The sequence below is a fragment of the Scyliorhinus canicula genome, chromosome 5 (genome assembly GCF_902713615.1).
Source record: "Scyliorhinus canicula chromosome 5, sScyCan1.1, whole genome shotgun sequence".
Classification (NCBI taxonomy): Eukaryota; Metazoa; Chordata; class Chondrichthyes; order Carcharhiniformes; family Scyliorhinidae; genus Scyliorhinus; species Scyliorhinus canicula.
The window spans coordinates 82,309,900-82,331,912 of NC_052150.1; the positions used below are offsets into that span (position 1 = coordinate 82,309,900).

Sequence of the window (22,013 nt, forward strand, 5' to 3'; positions counted from 1 at the left end):
GAGTCAGGCAATGACCATCTCCAGCAAGATAGAATCTAACCATCTACCCTTGACATTCAATGGTATTACCATCACCAAATCTCCCACTATCAACATCCTGGGGGTTACCATTGACCAGAAACTGATCTGGACTAGCCATGTGAATATCCTGGCTGCTAGAGCAGGTCACAGACAAGATATCCTGCAGTGAGTAACTCATCTCCTGACCCCATTGCCTGTCCATCATCTACAAGGCACAAGTCAGGATTATGATTGAATACTCCCCATGAGTGCACCTTCAACAACATTTAAGAAGCTCAACACCATCCAGGACAAAGCATCCCGTTTGATTGGCACCCCTTCCACAAATATTCAAACCCTCCACCACCGACATACAGTGGCAGCAGTGTGTACCATCGACAAGATGCACTGCTCCCTATAGAGCACCTTCCAAACCCATGACCATTACAACCTAGAAGGACAAGAGCTGCAGACACATGGGGACACCATCACCTGGATGTTCCATCCAAGCACTCGCAATCCTGATTTGGAAAATAATCACCATACCTTTACTGTCGATGGGTTAACATCCTGGAATTCCTCCCTAACAGCATTGTGGGTGTAGCCACACCACAGGATCTGCAGTGTTTCAAAAAGATAGCTCACGACTGCCTTCTCAAGGACAAATAGGAATGTGTAACAAACGCCCCATGAATTAATTAAAAGAAGGAACACACCATTCATCCCCTCAAACTTGTTCCGGTCATTTAATTAGATTATAATTGATCTGTTTCACAACTCCATTTACCCATTTTGGTTCAGTAACCCATAATGCCATTACCCATCAAAAATACTTCATAGATTATCATAGAATTTACAGTGCAGAAGGAGGCCATTTGGCCCATCGAGTCTGCACCAGCCCTTACAAAGAGCACCCTACTCAAGCCCACGTCTCTACCCTATCCCCGTAACCCCCATTTAACCTTTTTGGACACTAAGGGCAATTTAGCATGGCCAATCCACCTAACCCGCACATCTTTGGACTATGGGAGGAAACTGGAGCACCTGGAGGAAACCCACAGAGACACGGGGAGAATGTGCAGACTCTGCACAGGCAGTGACCCAAGCCGGGAATTGAACCTGGGACCTTGGAGCTGTGAAGCAACTGCACTAACCACTATGCTACCATGCTGCCCCCTGAACTCTTCAATTACCCTGGCTTCAACACTGTTTGGGGAGAAAGTTCCAGATTGCCACTAGACTTTGCACAAAGACGTGTCTCCTGACATATTCCCTGCTCTGAATACCTAATTCTAAGGTACGTTCTCATGTTCTGGACTCCTCCACCAGAGAACATGGGCCAGCCATGGGGTGTCTCCCCCTCTTGGATGCAGCGGGCTATTTAAATTGCCGTTTACTTTGGCAGGTAATATCCCTCTAGACGAGGGGGGCTAATATATCCTTTCTCAGGTATGGTAGTCGGAACAGAATGCAATGTTCTAGATTGAGTTTCACCAGTACAACATCATATAACAATGCCAGGAAATTCTTCACACAAATATAATCAATATTTGGAATATCCAGGTTGAATTGAGAAGCAAACCCCCTGAAATAATTTAACACTTAAATGATACAATGGAAGATGTTAAGCTCTATCTAAACAGATGACATAACTTGGGCCAAATGGCCTTCCTCATCTGTAATGATCTTGTGAGCTTAATTGTCAATCTCTGATATAGGGATGCAATGATTTTGTGCTATTTTCAGCCTAATCCTTCCTGGTCTAACGGGTGATATATTGTGTTGCTTTTCTCTGACACTTTAGACAGGGAATCATGCATATCAATCTGTACTTCTAGCCCTGTGAACACCTACATTTTCAAGCAGAAAGAAATTGGTCTGTGGCTGACTTGCCCAACAGTAAACTGTTCAGTGAGCCAAGTGACTACTTTGATTATGAGGCTTAGTTTCCTACGCAAAATATTATTACACTTGGGGGAAAAATATCTTGGTTGACAATCACAGGAAAATTACTTTAACTTTGCACACCCAGGAAAATATACCCCTCTTAAAAAAACTATTGTCTGTGTGTGTTTGAATATCAGACAATCCAATAAGTGACAATCCCTAAAGGTGACTGTCCAATTGTCAGAAAATTCTCATCCTGCTGATCTGTGTAGGAACATATCCATCACTGTCAATCATGTTTTTATTGCTTTGCTGGATTTTCTTGGGGGGTAGTTAGGGGGGTTCTGTTCACCCCCGGATATGGGCAGATGTGATATGTACACTTTGATTAAATTTTTTAAAAATAATCTTTATTGTCACAAGTAGGCTTACATTAACACTGCAATGAAGTCACTGTGAAAAGCCCCTCGTCGCCACACTCCAGCGCCTGTCGGGTACACAGAGGGAGAATTCAGAATTCTCAGCTGGTACAGGAATTGAACCCGCACTCGTGGCCTTGTTCTGCATCACAAACCAGCTGTCTAGCCCACTGAGCTAAACCAGATTAGATCCTTTTCCTGCTGCTCCCCAGGAAGATGAAAATATGGCATACCGAATGGAAAACTGACATGAGCAGATTAGCCATTTGATTTTATTCACACCAAGAGGACTAGTTAAAATTCTGCCCTACTTGATTACTTGTGGCAGCTTTATTGAAGGATAGGCTCCTGGCTCTCACCTGGCAAATCCCACACCTCGGCTTACTCCATTAGCATCTCTTAATATCCTTGTGGAGATCACGTGGCCAAAAGGCTTCAGCATGTTCTCTAGCTCCTGCTCATCCATGGATATGGGCAGATTTGAGATGTACAGGTTGGTTGGGTCCTGTTCCTGCTGCTGCAAAGAAAGAAGAAAATATGACATGAATGTCTACATTTCAAAGTGGAAACCTAAGAGTTCCAGGGATAGAAAATCAAGACTACCAAAGACAGCACAGTCAAAAAACACGACAACTCAATTTAAAACCAATCAAAAATGGTCAGTAAAAAGGCATTCTTAATTTCAAAAACAAACATGAAAATGCAGCTCTGCATTTTCTTACCTTCCTTCAAAATCTGCTCAACATTTGTAGTATTCTTAAAATTGCCTGTTCTAAAGAAAAAAATATGCACATACATACACAAAAACAACACACACGATTGACGTACACGCACGCCAAATGGCTCCGATTATGGTTGATGTAGACAGGAAGGTGGGATTGTCAGTGGAAGGATGCCCTTTACACACCGGGGGGACACCCCCCTCAGATAGTACTCCCACTCACCTCCCAAAGCTGGTCAAACCCTCCCCACCCAATACTTATCTCACACTGGAATCTATTGGGCCTTCTTCTTGGGAGTGGGTGCAGTCCCAGCAGCACTCATTACTGGGCTCTAGATGTTGTCGCGACTGCTGGACCTCCTGGTCAGTCCAATTGGGCGGCAACACCCAAGGAGGGATGCAAATCCTGTTATCAGAACCTTAAGCCCACCCATAGCGTTTAATGGCTGAGGGGAAGGCTTGCACAGAGCCAGTTAACTTCCAGATGACTTTTATTCTGGTGAGCTTCCCGCACCCACTTCAATTCACATACCGCTGCAACCGGTCCACATCAGACGCCATTTCCCTGGCCCTACACTCATCCCTAGAGCATCTCGAAAACAAGGACTCCTACATCAGACTCCTATTTATTGACTACAGCTCCGCCTTCAACACCATAATCCGAGCCAAGCTCATATCAAAGCTCCAAAACCTAGGACTTGGCTCCCCACTCTGCAACTGGATCCTCGATTTTCTGACCAACAGACCACAATCAGTAAGAATGAACACCAACTCCTCCCTCCTCCACAATAGTCCTCAATACCGGTGCCCCGCAAGGCTGCGTACCTAGCTCCCTACTCTACTCCCTGTACACACACGACTGCGTGGCAAAACATGGTTCCAACTCCATCTACAAGTTTGTTGTCGATTCAACCATAGTGGGCCGGATCTCGAATAACGACGAGTCAGAATACAGGAGGGAGATAGAGAACCTGGTGGAGTGGTGTAACGACAACAATCTCTCCCTCAATGCCAGCAAAACTAAAGAGCTGGTCATCGAATTCAGGAAGCAAAGTACTGTACACACCCCTGTCAGCATCAACGGGGCCGAGGTGAAGATGGTTAGCAGTTTCAAATTCCTAGGGGTGCACATCACCAAAAATCTGTCCTGGTCCACTCACGTCGACGCTATCACCAAGAAAGCACAACAGCGCCTATATTTCCTCAGGAAACTAAGGAAATTCGGCATGTCCACATTAACCCTTACCAACTTTTACAGATGCACCATAGAAAGCATCCTATCGGGCTGCATCACAGCCTGGTATGGCAACTGCTCGGCCCAGGACCGCAAGGAACTTCAGAGAGTCGTGAATACCGCCCAGTCCATCACACAAACCTGCCTCCCATCCATGGATTCCATATATACTTCCCGCTGCCTAGGGAAAGTGGGCAGGATAATCAAGGATCCCCCCCACCCGGCTTACTCACTTTTCCAACTTCTTCCATCGGGCAGGAGATTCAGAAGTCTGAGAACACGCATGAACAGACTCAAAAACAGCTTCTGCTCCACTGGTCACCAGACTCCTAAATGACCCTCTTATTGACTGACCTCATTAACATTACACCCTGTATGCTTCATCCAATGCCAGTGCTTATGCCGGTGAGCTACTGGCATGGGTTGAGGATTGGCTGTCTGACAGAAGGCAGAGAGTTGGGATAAAAGGTTCTTTTTCGGAATGGCAGCCGGTGACCAGCGGTGTCCCACAGGGTTCAGTGTTGGGGCCGCAGCTGTTCACCATATATATTAATGATCTGGATGAAGGGACTGGGGGCATTCTAGCGAAGTTTGCCGATGATACGAAGTTAGGTGGTCAGGCAGGTAGTGCTGAGGAAGTGGGGAGGCTGCAGAAGGATCTAGACAGTTTGGGAGAGTGGTGCAGGAAATGGCTGATGCAATTCAACGTGAGAAAATGTGAGGTCTTGCACTTTGGAAAAAAGAATCCAAGCATAGACTACTTTCTAAACGGTGAGAAAATTCATAATGCCAAAGTACAAAGGGATCTGGGAGTGCTAGTCGAGGATTCCCTAAAGGTAAACATGCAGGTTGAATCTGTGATTAACAAAGCAAATGCAATGTTGTCATTTATCTCAAGAGGGTTGGAATATAAAAGCAGCGATGTGCTACTGAGCCTTTATAAGGCTCTGGTTAGGCCCCATTTGGAGTACTGTGTCCAGTTTTGGGCCCCACATCTCAGGAAGGACATACTGGCACTGGAGCGTGTCCAGCGAAGATTCACACGGATGATCCCTGGAATGGCGGGTCTAACATACGAGGAACGGCTGGGGATCCTGGGATTGTATTCATTGGAGTTTAGAAGGTTAAGGGGAGATCTAATAGAAACTTACAAGAGAATACATGGCTTAGAAAGGGTGGACGCAAAGAAACTGTTTCCGTTAGGCGAGGAGACGAGGACCCGTGGGCACAGCCTTAGAATTAGAGGGGGTAAATTCAGAACAGAAATGTGGAGACATTTCTTCAGCCAGAGAGTGATGGGGCCTGTGGAATTCATTGCCACGGAGTGCAGTGGAGGCCGGGACGCTAAATGGCTTCAAGGCAGAGATAGATAAATTCTTGATGTCGCGAGGAATTAAGGGCTACAGGGAGAATGCTGGTAGGTGGAGTTGAAATGCCCATCAGCCATGATTGAATGGCGGAGTGGACTCGATGGGCAGAATGGCCTTACTTCCACTCCTATGTCTTATGGTCTTATGTAGTTACATTGTATATCTTGTGTTGCCCTATTATGTATTTTCTTGAATTTTGTTTAATTCCCTTTTCTTCTCATGTACTGAATGATCTGTTGAGCTGCTTGCAGAAAAATACTTTTCACTATACCTCGGTACACATGACAATAAACAAATCCAATCCAATCCAATCCCCCCCCCCCCCCACCCCCCCCCCCCCCCCCCCCCCCCCCCCCCACACACACACACACACACACACACACACACACACAAAATGCAACCATCATTTGTTTGGTACTTGCTGCCACATTCCACTGGCAATTCTGTTGATGTCTGTAGGTAATGCAGGCTGAGTGGGAGCTTTCCATGGTTTTGTGACAATGTCACAATGGTCTTTGCTGCAATTGCTATCCGCCAGATGCAATTGATGCTCTGGATGCAGTTGGCTGCGCAGGATGCTCAATTTTATTTCTTAGCTATTTTGGTAAAGTAAGTTGCCAGATGGGTTTTGAGTTCTTTGTTGTAGCTGTTCATTTTTGATATCCTTTTCTGATGATCAGTGACTGCTTCTTCTTACCAACATACGTATAACAACAATTTGCTAAATTATTCATTACTGAGTTGCTTAAATCTGTGGCTAATGGTTGACCCGACCCAATGGGAAGAATTTTCACAAAAAATGACTGAATGGCATTTTTGGAGTGAAAATCGGCGTGAATCACGTTGGTTGTTCTGGCATGGTTCTGATCGCAATCTTCCCACACGGAGTCATTTTCTTTGGAGCATGGGGTGATTTGTGCTGTGAATGACTCTGGCAAGGCTGGATCCTCAGAGATCAGGGTACCTGTTTTAAAGGGCTCCCCAATCTCAGAATAAGGCAACAGAACACACACCCCCCACCCGTAAAGACCACCCCCAATTACTGCATCACGTCTCCCCCAATTGCTGGCATCATATCCCTCACCAAATGCTGGCACCAGCGGCTCCTCTCCCCCCCCCCCCCCCCGGTGAGCAACACCCTGTGATGGGAGTCTCCAAGACCCTGCCCCTCCATGCGCTACCCCATGGCACTGGATGGCACTGCCAGGGTGCCAGGGGCCCGACCACATCAGGGCTACAATGGGCTCCAAGCCCCCCGACCTGTTCATCAGGTCTGGCCTCCATTTGTGGAGTCCAATAGCGATTAGCGCCAGCTTCACGTTGCACCAGCGGGTGGGAGAATTGCAGGAGTCAGGAAAATTCAGTTAAAAGCCCATTCTGCATAGTTAAATTTGATTTTGAATACGTTAATTTGTTTGATGCCCCGTAAGGGTGTGATCCAGATTATGTCTGCTCGGAGGGCCCGGGAACATTACAAACTGTTTGGCACCAGCTCTCCCGGTATTTTTCCGACATAGTGACGCGGCTGGAAAATCACTCTAATGTTTGAGAAAAAATTCGGAATAGATTTTCTTCCGTTTTCTTCTTATGTCTTTCCTAATTCCTGAAGTCATTGCCCCTTGTTGTCAATGATTTGACCACAGGCTCAAACCTCTTCCTTCTAACGTTTTGACTGACATTTTGAAAGTTAAAGATGGGGATTAAGTGCTGCCTTTCTATCTCCCAAGAACAGTTTCTTTTTAAAATCCCACTGTTTTAGACATGTGCTAATAGGGGCTCTTCTACATAAAGGAGACTGCAAGGTCCTGGTGACACTGCTACATCATGTGAATGCCTGAATACTTGTTATGCTGAATGGTCCCATAGCATCCCAATTACAGCATGGTGCTGTAAGAAAGAATATACATCAGGCTGATCATGAGCCCGTGTGGCTGCCTGGAAGCCACATCAGGCATATTCTCCAGTCCTGGACTCCCCAACCAGCACGTAAAAAAGAACATTTATTGTAAACAAAGTTTCCAGAAGACACATCAAACTTTCATGCTTTATTGCAACTGCAGAGTAATTAGCAACACCACAATCATTACAAAGTGGAACTATTTAACAATATAGTTTAAAACAAGGAAGTCACCGTGCAAAACGTACACAATATGAACACCACAATATCAGAAAGTGACAATTAGATGTTTATAAAATGCTTCAGGTATCAATTTTTGCCTCAATTACCATTTAACAGTCATTATACTATGACAGCTACAGTGTATGTGCCTTTCCAAAGAGCATTTAAATTGTAAAATAAATTGCAGCATTTGGAAGATACTGCTTGCTTAAGCTTATTAAACCCCAGTAATTGGTAACGGTTGCTGCACATTAAAATGCAAAGTCTCATTAAGCAGCTTTTTGAAAGCTCCAAGTCTTTTAATATTCTGAGAGATACTTTAAATTGTAAAATACTCATTGAGTTGACATGAACGTCACAAAATCCAGATACATAGCATGGCCTTGGAGATCCAAAATGGCATTCACAGCATAAACATATACACTTCTGGTGTAACTCAAATTGGACACAATTTTGCGGAGTGCATTAGTGGCTTGAAGTGAGCCTCTGCCGGAACTATGCAAATTGTGACATCAAGCAGTGTCTAACACTGATTTAAGATCTGCACTCTATTCTGGAGCTCAATGTTCCAGCTAACATCTTCTCTTAATCTCGCATAGCTGAACATATGCTCAGTAGCAGGAAGGAATCCCGACCGATGTTATTTAAAGGGTTCATCAATGACTTGCAGGTGAGCTGCTGATTGATTTCTACTGGCTGTCGCTGTGATTATCCAAGTATTTCATAGTCTCGAGTTGCAAAAATTTCCTGGGAATGACATTTGCACACGCAGAAGAACTTTTCCCCGACATCTAGGATCTTACACAAACCATTTGGTCTCAGACATGGATGCAATGTGTTCTCACTGAAACATGCCACCTGCTGCAGCCACAACTACAGCCAGAGAAAGAGGACAGCATTGCGAATGATTGTGAAGGTGACTGTGGCCATGAATTTTTTGCGTCAGTTTCCTTCATGGCTGGAACAGGGGATATTTGCAACATCTCCCAGTTTTACATCGCTGTTGTGTAAGGGTAGTCACTGAGGATCTGTACACAAATCCTGGAGTGAAGCAGGTAGCGTCAGCTTGTGGCTTTCCAGGATTTCAGGCTTCTCCATGCTGTAGCCATGCAAACTTGGCTGCACATATATTGGTGCCATGTGTCGACTGTGAGATGTGACACAACCTAAAGAGATTCCACACCTTTGATGTCTTGCAGGTTTGTGAAGCATGCAGGTAAATGCCCAGTATTCTGGTGGTATTCGTGCTGCTTTAATTTGGTGACGGTCATCTATGCATTTGAACCAACACACAAACCAAAGGGTGGCTACTGAGCAACAATTGGGCAATCCAGTGATGACTTGACTGATGACCCCAGTGTGCAATCCACGCATGCATATAATGAAAGCCATGCTGCCACACAAAACCTCCGAAGAGTGGATCACTGGCATGCTGAAACATCACTTCCACTACACTGGTCACTCAGGTACAGTAAAGGTTCACTCAGTCGGTCCCCGGATTGAGGGGATTGTCCTGTGACGTGAGATTAAGTAAATTGGGCCCATATTCTCTGGAGATTGGAAGAATGAGGGGCAATCTCATTGACAAAATTCTGAAGGGGCATGATAGGTGGATGCTGAGCAATTGTTTCTGCTAGTCAGGGAATCTAAAAGACGGGGGCGCAGTCTCAGGTTAAAGGGCTGAACATTTTGGACTGAGGCGAGGAGATTATACTTCCGTGTTCGGAGTCTGTGGAATTCTCTATACCCGAGGGTTGTGAATGCTGTATCATTCAATACACATAAAGCTGGGATAGACAGATTTTTGGTCTCTCAGGGAATTAAGGGATATGGGGAGCAGGTGAGAAAACAGAGTTGAAGCCCAAGGTCAGCCATGATCTTATTGAATGGTCGAACATACAATTGGCTCCTATTTCTTGTGATCTTGTGGAAGAGCTCTCCTGTACTTTGCTGAGCAGCTCTCAAGAATCGTGCTGGTCGGGCAGCATGGTGGCGCAGTGGTTAGCATTGCTGCCTCATGGCGCCGAGGTCCCAGGTTTGATCCCGGCTTTGGGTCACCGTCCGTGTGGAGTTTGAACATTCTCCCCGTGTTTGCGTGGGTTTCGCCCCCCACAACCCAGAAATGTGCAGGGTAGGTGGATTGGCCAGACTAAATTGCCCCTTAATTAGAAAAAATGAATTGGCTATCTAAATTTAAAAACAAAAAGAATTATGCTGGTCTGCTGCATAACACTCAAACTGTTATGAGGGCATAGCTCTTGCTAGCAGCTACATGATGACCTGCTGAGAAGGAGGAGAAGGAGGAGGGAGAGGAAGCGAGAAGACAATGGCTGATGGAAAGTTGCTGTCTTTCACCAGGGCATACTGCAGAAATCCTTACAGAACTAATTAGGACCACTCTGGACCTGGAAGACTGGATTCTGGACTACATCAGCTCAGAAAGGACAGCAGCAACTAGGCTGACAGGTGAACAGCAAGGGCACTGGTGGAGTGACAGGGATTGGGTGGGGAAATGCTATCTTCTGAAGGGTGGTCAGCAGGTTTGTGCTCTGTGGAACTGCTTTACTCTCCCTGGATATCACCTCAGCAATCCTGATAATCTGCTGTGACACACACCAAGCCCCTTTGAATATTGGTATCTTCAGACAAGATGGCAGCAATTGGAGCCTGCAGGGTAACAAGCTGGCCTGACACGACTAAAGTCTGAGCTTCCATTCCAGTAGTTTTCGGTGGTTTGGACTTGTACCAAAATGGAAGTCGCTCCATTGGCCATCACAATATATTGTGGTTGGATTTGTGAGTGTGCTCAAGGAGTTGGCCAACACCTCCATGCTGGAAAGGATGGACTGTGTCAAGTGGGTGCCCATCTCTTCCATGCTCCTTGACATTGTATGCTGGCTTTCTGGCAGACCTGCCATTGGACCAGCACTGAATTGTGCATATGCATTGAAGTGCAAACCTTAGTCCTGGGCAGCAGGAGTCATGTGTGATGTTGCTCTCCTGCACTACCCTTACCACCAGCCCTGGTTGCAGGCCACTTGTGCCCAGTATCTCATCACATATGGATCATACCTTTATGCTATTCTCTAAGCACTACCCAGTACCTGAGCTGGTAGCTGCTAAAGCTAGTGACAGTGGTTATTCTTCTTCACTGTCTTCCTGCTCTTCCATCTATTGCTTTTCTATCACTGCCTGACAAGGTTTCAGTTTAAGTATCTGAAAGGAGAAAGGCACTGGGATAGTGTTGTGGAGAGGGAAGGGGGGGGGGGGGAAGCAATATGTGGGTGCTTAAACCTTCTGCAGCTCGAAAATCAGAAAAGATTATGGGATGTGAGGAAGAAGATTAGTTAAGGGGATACCATCGCCTTCGGTGCTCACGGACTCAATAATGGCCACTCCGATGATAGTCACAACCTTCTCCTCCATTGTGGGAAGGAGATGTAGCTGGGCCTCTCCCTACCAGTTAGGTTCTGTTGCCTCTGGTTATGTGCCACTTTGCTCTGTCAGAGAGAGTGAAATGTGGGCGAGTGCCAGGTAATCTGTTTGGGTGAGACGGTTCACATGCTTGAATAGTTGGCAATGTGTGTAAGCTGTGAGATGCAGATGTGAGGCTAGCAGTGGTAGGGGTAGGATAAAGTGATGAATATTAGATGCGAGTTGCGATTGATGGAAATTACTGGAATATGAGTGATGGTGATGTGGTGCATTGAGCGGTGTGAGAGTCTAATGGTAGGATTTGGCATTTGAAGATATATTTACTGAGCTTGACCATTGAACATTTTGTAGCACTGCATCCAGGTCCAAGTGGCTTGACTCTGACTGTCATAGTTTCCTGCTGCCAATGCCTTCACAAAGCATCTGGATATCCAAGTTCAAGTAGATAGATTACATCCCAACTCCTCTCCACCTCCTGCACCAAGGGCTCCCATGCAGAGACAGAACGTCTTGGATCCTTCTCTCTGCCGTTGTGTTTTTTGAGAGTTTCCCACATTAAAACCACTTTTAGAATGACTTCCAGCACCTGCCTCAGACACTATTCACCTCCCATTTTAATAGATGCAGACTGGCTTCAAGTAGTAGCTTTAACTGGTGCTAGGCTCTGTGGATTTTTTCGCCTCCTGTTCAGATGTGTAGCCACCCAACAGCAGTCTGAGTGTTGGTTTCATGCTGCAATCATTTAAAATAGCAAGCAGCATGAAGGTTTGTGTGCTACCTGAATCGGAAAAGAGTGCAGAATAATCCCACATTGCAATCCCGCACCCGTTTTTCTGGCCTCTGTCCAATTTTGTCCCCAGTTGCTATTAAAGAAATCTGTCAACCATTAACTCGCAGTAAAAGTGCCCCTAATTAATAAACCGAAGATCTAATTATATTTTGTGGTGAATTAGGATAGAAAATAACAATAAATATGCAGTTAAGATAAATGTAGCATTGGTTTGGGATTCAAATCCATCTTTGGCTCCAATACAGAAAGTTAAACTGCTTTCTGCACAAGAAGCTCTCTAGAGATAGAAAACCTCTGCCAAGAAGGGCAATGACTCAAATTGACCATACAAGATGTGGCTTATAATAATAGTCTTTTGCCAAAAATCTGGTGACCCACACTGACTTTGACCTCTTCTTTCCTTCGGCATATTTTATTGTTGCTTGTGGAGGAAGTGCACTGGAATACAGGCATCTTCCATTCTGTGGCGGCTGGTGAAAGTATCTTTCCTACATAGATTTAATTTGAATTAGCAGCTATTTCATTTCTTCTTCTCCACCCAAAATTCTGAATAATCTTTAAGTGAATACAAAAAAGCCCAAGAAATCACAGAATTGCAAAGTGAAAATATGTCAGAATTCGGAATGTAATCTTCCTGAATGAAAACTGGCCAACTCTACAATTGATCAAAGCTCTTCAAAGTGACATAATTCAATTCAGGACTGTAAATCTGCCTCAGTTAGACAGAATGCCCAATTTCTCTGGAATAAGGCATCTAACACTGTGTCCTGTTGGTTAGAATTGTTTGTGCTTGTTTAGGTTTTAAGAATGCTTCACACATAATTGGTTAATAACGGCCACTTGAAGGCAACAGAGCATCTGGGTCCTTAGTGAACAACAAGACAAAAGATGTTTTAGGGAAGGCGATGGTGCAGTGCATCGTCACTGGACTTGTAATCTAGAGACCTATGGTATTGCTCTGGGAAGCCAGGTTCGATTTCCACCACGACAGACGGTGGAATTTGAATTCAATAAAAATCTGGAATTAAAATCCTAATGATGGTCACGAGACCATAGTCAATTGTCGTAAAAATCAACCTGGTTCACTAATGTCCTTGAGGGAAAGAATCTGGTATTCGTATATGGTTTGGCCTACATGTGGCTCCAGACCCTTAGCAACGTAGTCGACTCTTAAATGCTCTCTGAAATGGCCTTGCAAGTCACTCAGTCCAAGGTCAATTCGGGATCAACAAGCAATAAGCCAGCAGTGCCCACATCCTACATGACCAATGAGATTTAAGTATTGAGAACTGAACAGGAAGAACTGAGAAGAAGGATGTATTAGATTGGGCTATTTCAATGTCAATTCAGGAACAAAACGAGAGGGGAAAAGACCTAAAGTAAAAGGTACAGAAGGGACAAGTAAAGAAAAAAATTACATTTTAAAAATCTCCAATAACAATTTACCATCTGAAGGAATGAAACTCCACACTTTTACCTGTTCACCTTTTCAGCCAGAGAAATTGATTGGTTGTCACTAACAACTATCACATTGTTAAAATCGTATTTGCTCTGTTAGTTACCATATGTAACTTTCAGTGGCAAGTTTAATGGGCAATTAATGTGCAAGTTCAGAAACTTAATTAAAATCATTGGGAGGGACGGACGAGAATGGGATGCTTTTTCCACAAAGTTAATATCAGAGTAGTGTACATCGTCCTTCAATTTGTGATGACTTGCAATTCATGGTGTATTTCTTCATCATCACAAGTTACAGGTCAATTTGTATATTAATAAAGGTGTGCGGTGTTCAGACAGTGTTATAATTCAGCAAATTCTGCATAATTATTATTTGGTCAGCAATTAAATTGCAGCTGTGCATCTTAGACCATTTTATATAAACATCTGAGCTGAGCTTTGGCTGTGCTAAAAATACTAACATGTGCACAAATGCTTCACTTCCAAAGAATGTTATTTTTTTGACAAAAAAAGAATGGTTTTGACTACCACCAACCCCCCCCCCCCCCCCCCCCTCTCCCCATCTCACCTCCCTCCTATCCTACCGCAGTCACAAAAAAAAAATTGTGTTTGGGTTAAATACACACCCCTGGAAAATTAATGACACAAAACTATTTGAAGAATTCCCACCAGTTCGCATCAACATGCACCCATGGAGAATAATATAAAGGCAGTCTTGGGTCACCCTCCTGTTCTGCAGGGTTTGTATATAAAAGGTTTAATAAATGAAACAGCATGTTCAAATGCCTCATATTAAAAAACAATCCCAATTTAATTCAAATTCATCAGTTAGCCTTGAACATTCATTCAACTGGAATGATTATAATTGTAGGTATCCCTTAGTAACTGCATTCTTCTGCATTATCGAAAAAACGCGAAATGTCAGATGCTAAAAGTTAAAAACAAAAGGAAAATCAACTGCTGCCAATCAAAAATAACTATGGAGTCTTGTTTTGCACCGTGCCAACAATATTTCTTCCAGAAGTGATCAATGAATGTATATTTTACTGAATTGTTTTGTTATTTATACGGGTACTGAAAGAGAAACATATGCCGGGATTTTCCGCTCTGGTTCCCGTGTGCAGATTCAGCGACAGGAGCGGAAAATATGGCGAGAACTGCAATGCCACATTTTACGTCAGCGTAAACAGGTGACACGATTCCCCATTCCGCCCCCCCCATCAGTGACGGTGCACGTTTCCCAATGATTTCACACTGGAACCACCACCACCACCCCCCCCATCAGAAAATCCATCATGGCGGCATGATGGAAGAACGCCATGAAGCATGACTGGTCTCCAAAGACATTAACCTGGCCAGCAGACCTGCCGGGGAGCTCAGGTGAGTGCAGTACTCAGGGGGGAGAGGAACATACCCAGTTACTGTCTGGGCACCCCCTTGGTACTGCCTCCAGCACTGCCTGGGAAGTGCCAGGATAAACTGATTTGCTCACTCTGCTCTGGGGCGGCCTTTAAAAATGGCGCCCCAATCCTCAACTGCCTAATTTGTTTTTACAGTAAGAAGTCTTACAACACAAGGTTAAAGTCCAACAGGTTTGTTTCAAACACTAGCTTTTGGAGCACTGCTCCTTCCTCAGGTAAATGAAGAGGTATGTTCCAGAAATACATATATAGACAAAGTCAAAGATGCCAGATAATGCTTAGAATGCGAGCATTTGCAGGTAATTAAATCTTTACAGATGCAGAGATAGGGGTAACCCCAGGTTAAAGAGGTGTGAATTGCCTCAAGCCAGGACAGTTGGTAGGATAGTCCAACGCCGGCATCTCCACATCATAATTTGTTTATGGGGAAGGTGAGTCAAAGGCTGTCCCATCAACAATGTATTATGGAACCCTCCACTTCAATTTTTTTCCCTGGAGTGCGGGGCTATTGGTGGAGAAAACAACCCTTCCAGTCAGTGGCTTTAAACCCACTTTTTGCACACAATATCAGCCTTTGCCGATATCGGGGAAAGTCCCGAGCAGAAACTGAATTAAGGGAGAGAGGAAAGAAGACAGAAATGATGAATAAGTTTCCTTAAAAAAAGGCAGGATTTGTATATTTTCAAAATTTCTGACAATTAAAACCGAAAGGAATTTTAATTTTCAGTGCCCGAGAAATTGGCTGGCAGGTAATCAACACTTGTTACAAAGCCAAAAAGACTGTAATGGAGAAGACAGCGGTTCAGATCATTACTGGAGCATTTCAATAGTGAGCTGGACAGTGTAATGTCATATTTGCAAAGCTAATAGCAGAATGCCCATACTCTGATAGCAACTTTTGAATATTCACTTTTATCCCATCAGCTGTTCATTGCCTGAAGTTGCTATTCCACATACAGATAAATAATAAAAAATCACCACACTTAATTTGATAACAAATTCTTTCTCAATGTCTGAGGTTATATAATTTTCCCTCATAGTCCTTCACCTTGGCTTGAGGTTGTGCTTGCTATTAATTATTAACTGCTTTCATTACCTTAGGATCAAGGCAGTCAAAAATTAGTTACAAATAACAAATAGTAGTATATATCAAGTGGAATCTATATTTTTCACCAATTGGGAAATAATTTTTAAAATTAAAACTATTAAGCGCTTGGCGGATGATTGTTCAGAATGAATTTGAACCTTCAGTTATATGTTTAGTGAATAATACAAATGGTTTAACTGTTCCAGAACATGGCAAAAGCATTGTGCCACTGTTCTGCTTTGAATGCCCAATTACATTTCAAAAGTCAGCATTCTGATATTTTTCATTTTCTCCATGCTCAATGTGACCTGTGAGAATTGCCCCAAACACTGAAACTGCTCTCCTTTGTGAAACCGCCTTCGGAACCAGAGTCCAAACCTGAATCCAAGGAGACAGGGAAAGTCGATGGGGCTTGTTTAAAATGGAACTGACTCAGGAGCCTGATTGCACTTTGTGCAGAGGAGGGAGATTCTGGTGATAGTTACAGGGTGAAAACCAACAAGTCATCGGGTTACTATTCATCACAGGCAGAATATTAGGGGGTTAAAATCAATTTCTGCCTGTTACGTGTGGACAATCTGTGAGGTACTGGCATTACCGTTCGGCATTAGAGGAATCTCACGAATCAGGTACAGCGAGCAAATAGAAAGGCAAATGGCATGTCGGCCTTTATTGCAACAGAATTGAGGCACAGAAGTAAGGAAGTTTAGTTATAATTGTACAGGCCGAGGTCTCGGGTTCGATCCCGGCTCTGGGTTACTCTCCGTGTGGAGTTTGCAGATTCTCCCCGTGTTTGCGTGGGTTTCGCCCCCACAACCCAAAGATGTATAGGCTAGATGGATTGGCCATTCTAAATTGCCCCTTAATTGGAAAAAATGAATTGGGTACTCTAACTTTATTTTAAAAAAAATAGTTGTACAGGCTTTGGTAAGACAACACTCTGGGCGGGATTCCCTGACCCCTTGCTGGGCCGGAGAATCCCCGGGGGGGGGGGGGGGGGGGGGGGGGGCGTGAATCCCGCCCCACCACCGGCTGCCGTATTCTCCACCACCGGTTTTTGGGCGGGGGCAGGGATCATGCCACGCCGGACGAGGGCCATTGGCAGTGGCCCTGTCGGCAATTCTCTGGGCCCCGATGGGCCGAGCGGCCGTCGGTTTCTGGCCAGTCCCATCGCCGTGGATTGGACATGGTCCCACACGGTGGGACCTGGCAGGTACGGTCCTCGGGGGGCACAGGGGGATCTGACCCCAGTGGCCTGGCCCACGATCGGGGTCCACCAATCTGTGGGCCAGCCTGTGTAGTGGGGGCAGTTCCTCCTTCCGTGCTGGCCCCTGTAGGGCTCCGCCATGGCCGGCACAGAGAAGATATCTCCCTCCGCATGCACCAGAATATGCCAGCCGCTCTGCGCATGCGCTGAACCACGCCGGCGGAGGCCCTTTGGCAGCAGCTGGCGCGGTGTTAACCCCTCCACCACTGGCCTAGCCCCCGGATGTGCGGAGAATTCCACAACTTCCGGTCGGCCCGCCGCCTGAGTGGTTCGTGCCATTGTTTACGTCGGCGTCAGGCCATCGCACCGATTCGGGAGAATCCTGCCTTATGATTTTGATGCAGTTTTAGTTTCCATATTTTTTTTTAAAACTTTAAAAAAAAAATTTAGAGTACCCAATTATTTTTTCCAATTAAGGGGCAATTTAGCGTGGCCAATCCACCTACCCTGCACATCTTTTGGATTGTGGGGGTGAAACCCATGCAGACACGGGGAGAATGTGCAAACTCCACATGGACAGTGACCCAGGGCCGGGATTCGAACCCAGTCTTCAGCGCCGCAGGCAGCAATGCTAACCACTGTGCCACCGTGCTGCCCCTTAGTTTCCATATTTAAGGAAAGAGATACAAGCATTACAGGCAGTACAGCAAAGGTTCATGAGTTTGGTTCCTGGGCTGAGAGGATTGTACTATGATGAGAGGCAAATTAAATTAAGATTTGAGTTGATTTCACTAAAATGTACAAGACTCAAAAGGGGTTTGGCAGGTTAACACAGAGGTAGTTTCCACAAGTTGTGGAATCTAGCGCACAAAGGACAAAGTCTCAGGAAAAGCAGTCAATCTCTTAGGATGAGATGAGGAGAAACCTCTTCGCTCAACTGCTTGTGAGAAGGCCAAGGGCTTAGAGAATTCCAAATTGTCGACCCCAGAGTGTTGTAGGTGCTTTCATCATTGTGTCTATTTAAGGTTGGGATGGATTTTTAGTCGCTCAGGTAATCAACGAATATGGGAAGTGGGTGGGGAAGTAGAGTTGAAGCAGAAGATCGGCCATGATCAAATGGAATGATGGAGCAAGTTCAAGGGGCTGTATGGGTTACTCCTTCTTCTACTCCATCCTTTATGGTCTTAATCTGAGTGGTACCAGCATTATTATTAGTTATTGAGTTACTGTTAGTTATTGATGGAATCAAACTTCCTTCCATATCCAAATTTCCCCCTCTGGTCCCCTCTTTTCCCTGCCTACATTGTAGTGGCTGTGCAAGATGTGAAACGCTATCGCCCTTTTTGTACCGCCATCAAAAGAAAAACACTCTCACCCTTGCATTCTTTAAACTGTTGAAAATTATTGGGTCATATATTGCTACTGCTTCTCCATTATATTTCATAAAACTGTTCAATTTTTTTGCAGCATTAGCCAAGGTCTGAAAATATATATATTTATGTTATTAATTGTTATTGTTTTAATGTTTTCCAAAATCTGGAAATTATGGTGAGGTGGGTGAAACAACCAGTAAACCAGATTGCTGTTCAAATGATTTGAGGAAATAACTAAATTATTAGATATGGGTTAATCCATTTAACATATGGGGCAGCACGGTAGCATGGTGGTTAGCATAAATGCTTCACAGCTCCAGGGTCCCAGGTTCGATTCCCGGCTGGGTCACTGTCTGTGCGGAGTCTGCACATCCTCCCCGTGTGTGCGTGGGTTTCCTCCAGGTGCTCCGGTTTCCTCCCACAGTCCACAGATGTGCGGGTTAGGTGGATTGGCCATGCTAAATTGCCCGTAGTGTCCTAAAAAGTAAGGTTGAGGGGGGGGTTGTTGGGTTACGGGTATAGGGTCGATACGTGGGTTTGAGTGGGGTGATCATTGCTCGGCACAACATCGAGGGCCGAAGGGCCTGTTCTGTGCTGTACTGTTCTATATTCTATATTTCACTTGGATTGTCTATAGAACCGTAGAATTCCTACAGTGCAGGAGGAGGCCATTCGGCCCCTCGAGACTGCACCGACCCTCTGAAAGAGCACGACACCTAAGCCCACTCTCCCACCCTAACTTTGTAATCCCACCTAACCTGCACATCTTCTGACACTAAAGGCCAAATTATCATGGCCAATCCACCTAACCTGCACATCTTTGGACTGTCAGAACCAATTTGATAAAAATTTCACATTTGAGAGTTTTTAAACTGTTTTCAACTGTTTCTGGATCAAGGACATTTACTGACAATTTAATTTAAAATAAGATAGTGTAGTACAACAGAAAACTTGAAACTACATTGATATGAATTCATTCCATCGTTACTAACTGAGCCACTAATTATCACTCAAAACATTTCCTGATGTTTTTGCCGTGGCAGGAAGTGGATTGGACATACTTGTCGCTCTGGGCATTATGTGGTCTGAACATAAACAGGGATATAAATGGCTGCTATTTATTAGGCTATATCCCCAAATGGCTGTCTATTGTATGAGCGGAATTTCACTTTCTGGAGGCTCGACTGTACTAAGATGGATGAGAGGTGGGATGAATGATTGACAGCAACTAATGAGATGCTGCTGTTGAGCTGAGAGATACACATGAGCACCTGCAGCTAAATTAAAATAAATTAACACAGCCTGACAGGTGCTTTCATAAAGGCTTTTACTAGTGGGAAAAGAGATTTGTGACTGTTTAAACTGGTTATACATGTTCATCTTTTAATCAAGGTATTACCTGAAAAAATTAAACATTATGAAGATTTAGCTGGTACTTTAATTACATATTCTGTGCATTTTCATGTGATGTGCATCGATTCAACCCTCGGTACAAGTTACCGGTATATGGTGCGCAGTTCCCAAAGCTCTCGGAAGTTCGAAAACTCAGGTGTTTAAAATGATAAAGAGATTCAGTAGGGTAAGTGGAGAGAAATATTTCCTCTGGTGAGGGAATTGAGAACTGAGGGACACGATCATAAATTAAAGCTAGCCCATTTGTACATGAAATCGAGATGAGCTTTTTCACAAAAGGGCCATGGAAACATGGAACTCTCTCCCCAAATGTCTGTGTATTCTGGGACAATGGAGCTTTCAAGAATAAGATTGCTAATTTTGTTAATATTACGATCCCAAACCAGACCCCATCAGTGGCTAGGATACGGGAAAGAAACCCCAATATTTTGTTTTAACTTTGTAAGACTGCGAGTAAAGGACACCTCGCTCAGTGATTACACAAAGAAATAGGATATGATATATTAAAACAAACTTTATTAGCAACACAGTATTAAAATATCTTTAACATCACACAAGGAAATAGCTTGCAATTACCCCGTACCCAATGCTAATCAACATAGTGGCACAAAATCCCTTAACTGCCATCTTTATTTCCACTCAAACAACAAAAAAAATCTCTCAGTTCTCAATCCACTTTCAAACACAGTTAGCACTCTGGAGCATCGGCTGTACAGAAGCAATATCTGGAAACTCTACTTTGAGAAAGATCTTTTGACACTGCTTTAAAGAAGAGACCTGAAGCCTGTCAAAACCATGCAGAAATTCTGGCTATTTTTCTTCAGAAGCTACTTCTCAGCTTGTTTCAGCTCACCTTTCGGTCACACAATTATGATCTGCTTGAAAATAAACTGCTAGTCTGTCTGCAAATAGATCTTTAACTGAACGGCACTCAGAGCAGATACTCGACTTCCGCTCATATCTCAAACTAAAACTTAACTAAAACTGCTTTACTGCAAATTGCCGGATATGTTAAGTCCTTCCCATTAATTACATCATCTTGGCAAGTTGAAACACAATTAACTCCACATAGGGTCATAAGATATAGGAGCAGAATTAGGCCACTTGGCTCACTGAGTCTGCTCCGCCATTCGATCATGGCAGATATGTTCCTCACCCCCATTCTCCTGCCTTCTCCCTGTAATCCCTGATCTTCATATTAATCAAGAAATCCCCTTATTGATCATGAACACCATATTTGTGCTTAGGTTGCTGTTACCTACAGACCAAGAGCTGAATGGTGAAATCAGCTAGAGTAGTTCTTTCTTAGAATACATGAACTAAGAGCAGGAGTAAGCAATATGGCCTCTCAAGCCTGCACCACTGTTCAATACGATCATGGCTGATCACATCCTAGCCTTAACTCCACCGTCCTGTCCGTTCTCCATAACCCTTAACATGGAAGTCCCTTAATCGAAACAAAACTCCATTAGCCCAAGCTTTTTACGATGCCTTAATTGCATCGCTGGCTCCAACAACCTTTCAAACCAGGATTCTTTAAAAACATGACTGCAGCAGTCATACTCACACTAACCCAGGCTTTCAATCCTTATTGCACCAAATACCTAAAATATATCAGAAATTCCTACATCGAAGACAGTTAGATAAGGTAGTCAAGGATGTGGAGGAAAGGTGAGCAACATGGAGTTAAAAAATAGATCAGCTATTATCTAAGTGAAAGACAGAACAGGCTCAAGGAATTACATTTCCTACTCCTGTTACTATTGCAGCATTGCAATATTGTAAATTGACAACATAACTTTTATACATTAATGGCCTCAACTTTGTTTGTGATTATTTATTTGTAATTAATGGCTATTTGACAGGCTCCTCTCACAGCTCCAGCATGAAGCAAATGTGATTTTTTTTTCTGAAGTTGTTTCTTTTTCTCTTGGACCTCAGCTTTTAGTAACATATCAAAAGCAGAGGGTCAGGAATTTAGGTCCACACATATATGGAATTTTAGGTCTGTCTAAGACTACGAGTGAGGGAGGTCACATGATTCTAGGCCTCAAAATGAGTTCAGTGCAAGCTGTGTGT

The 22,013-nt window shown here is 44.1% G+C and overlaps 1 protein-coding gene across 7 annotated transcripts in view; it reads right to left on the reverse strand.

Moving 5' to 3' along the window:
- The window catches only part of LOC119966096 (RNA-binding motif, single-stranded-interacting protein 3), a 1,648,548-nt gene that overhangs the window by 219,719 nt on the left and 1,406,816 nt on the right, over positions 1–22,013 (reverse strand). For 6 of the 7 annotated variants that reach the window (XM_038797300.1, XM_038797299.1, XM_038797303.1 and 3 more), the window contains one exon: positions 2,666–2,823. In XM_038797300.1, coding sequence (XP_038653228.1) covers positions 2,666–2,823 — 158 coding nt within the window. The remainder of the gene's footprint in view (positions 1–2,665; positions 2,824–22,013) is intronic. The other variant, XM_038797302.1, reaches the window with a different exon arrangement.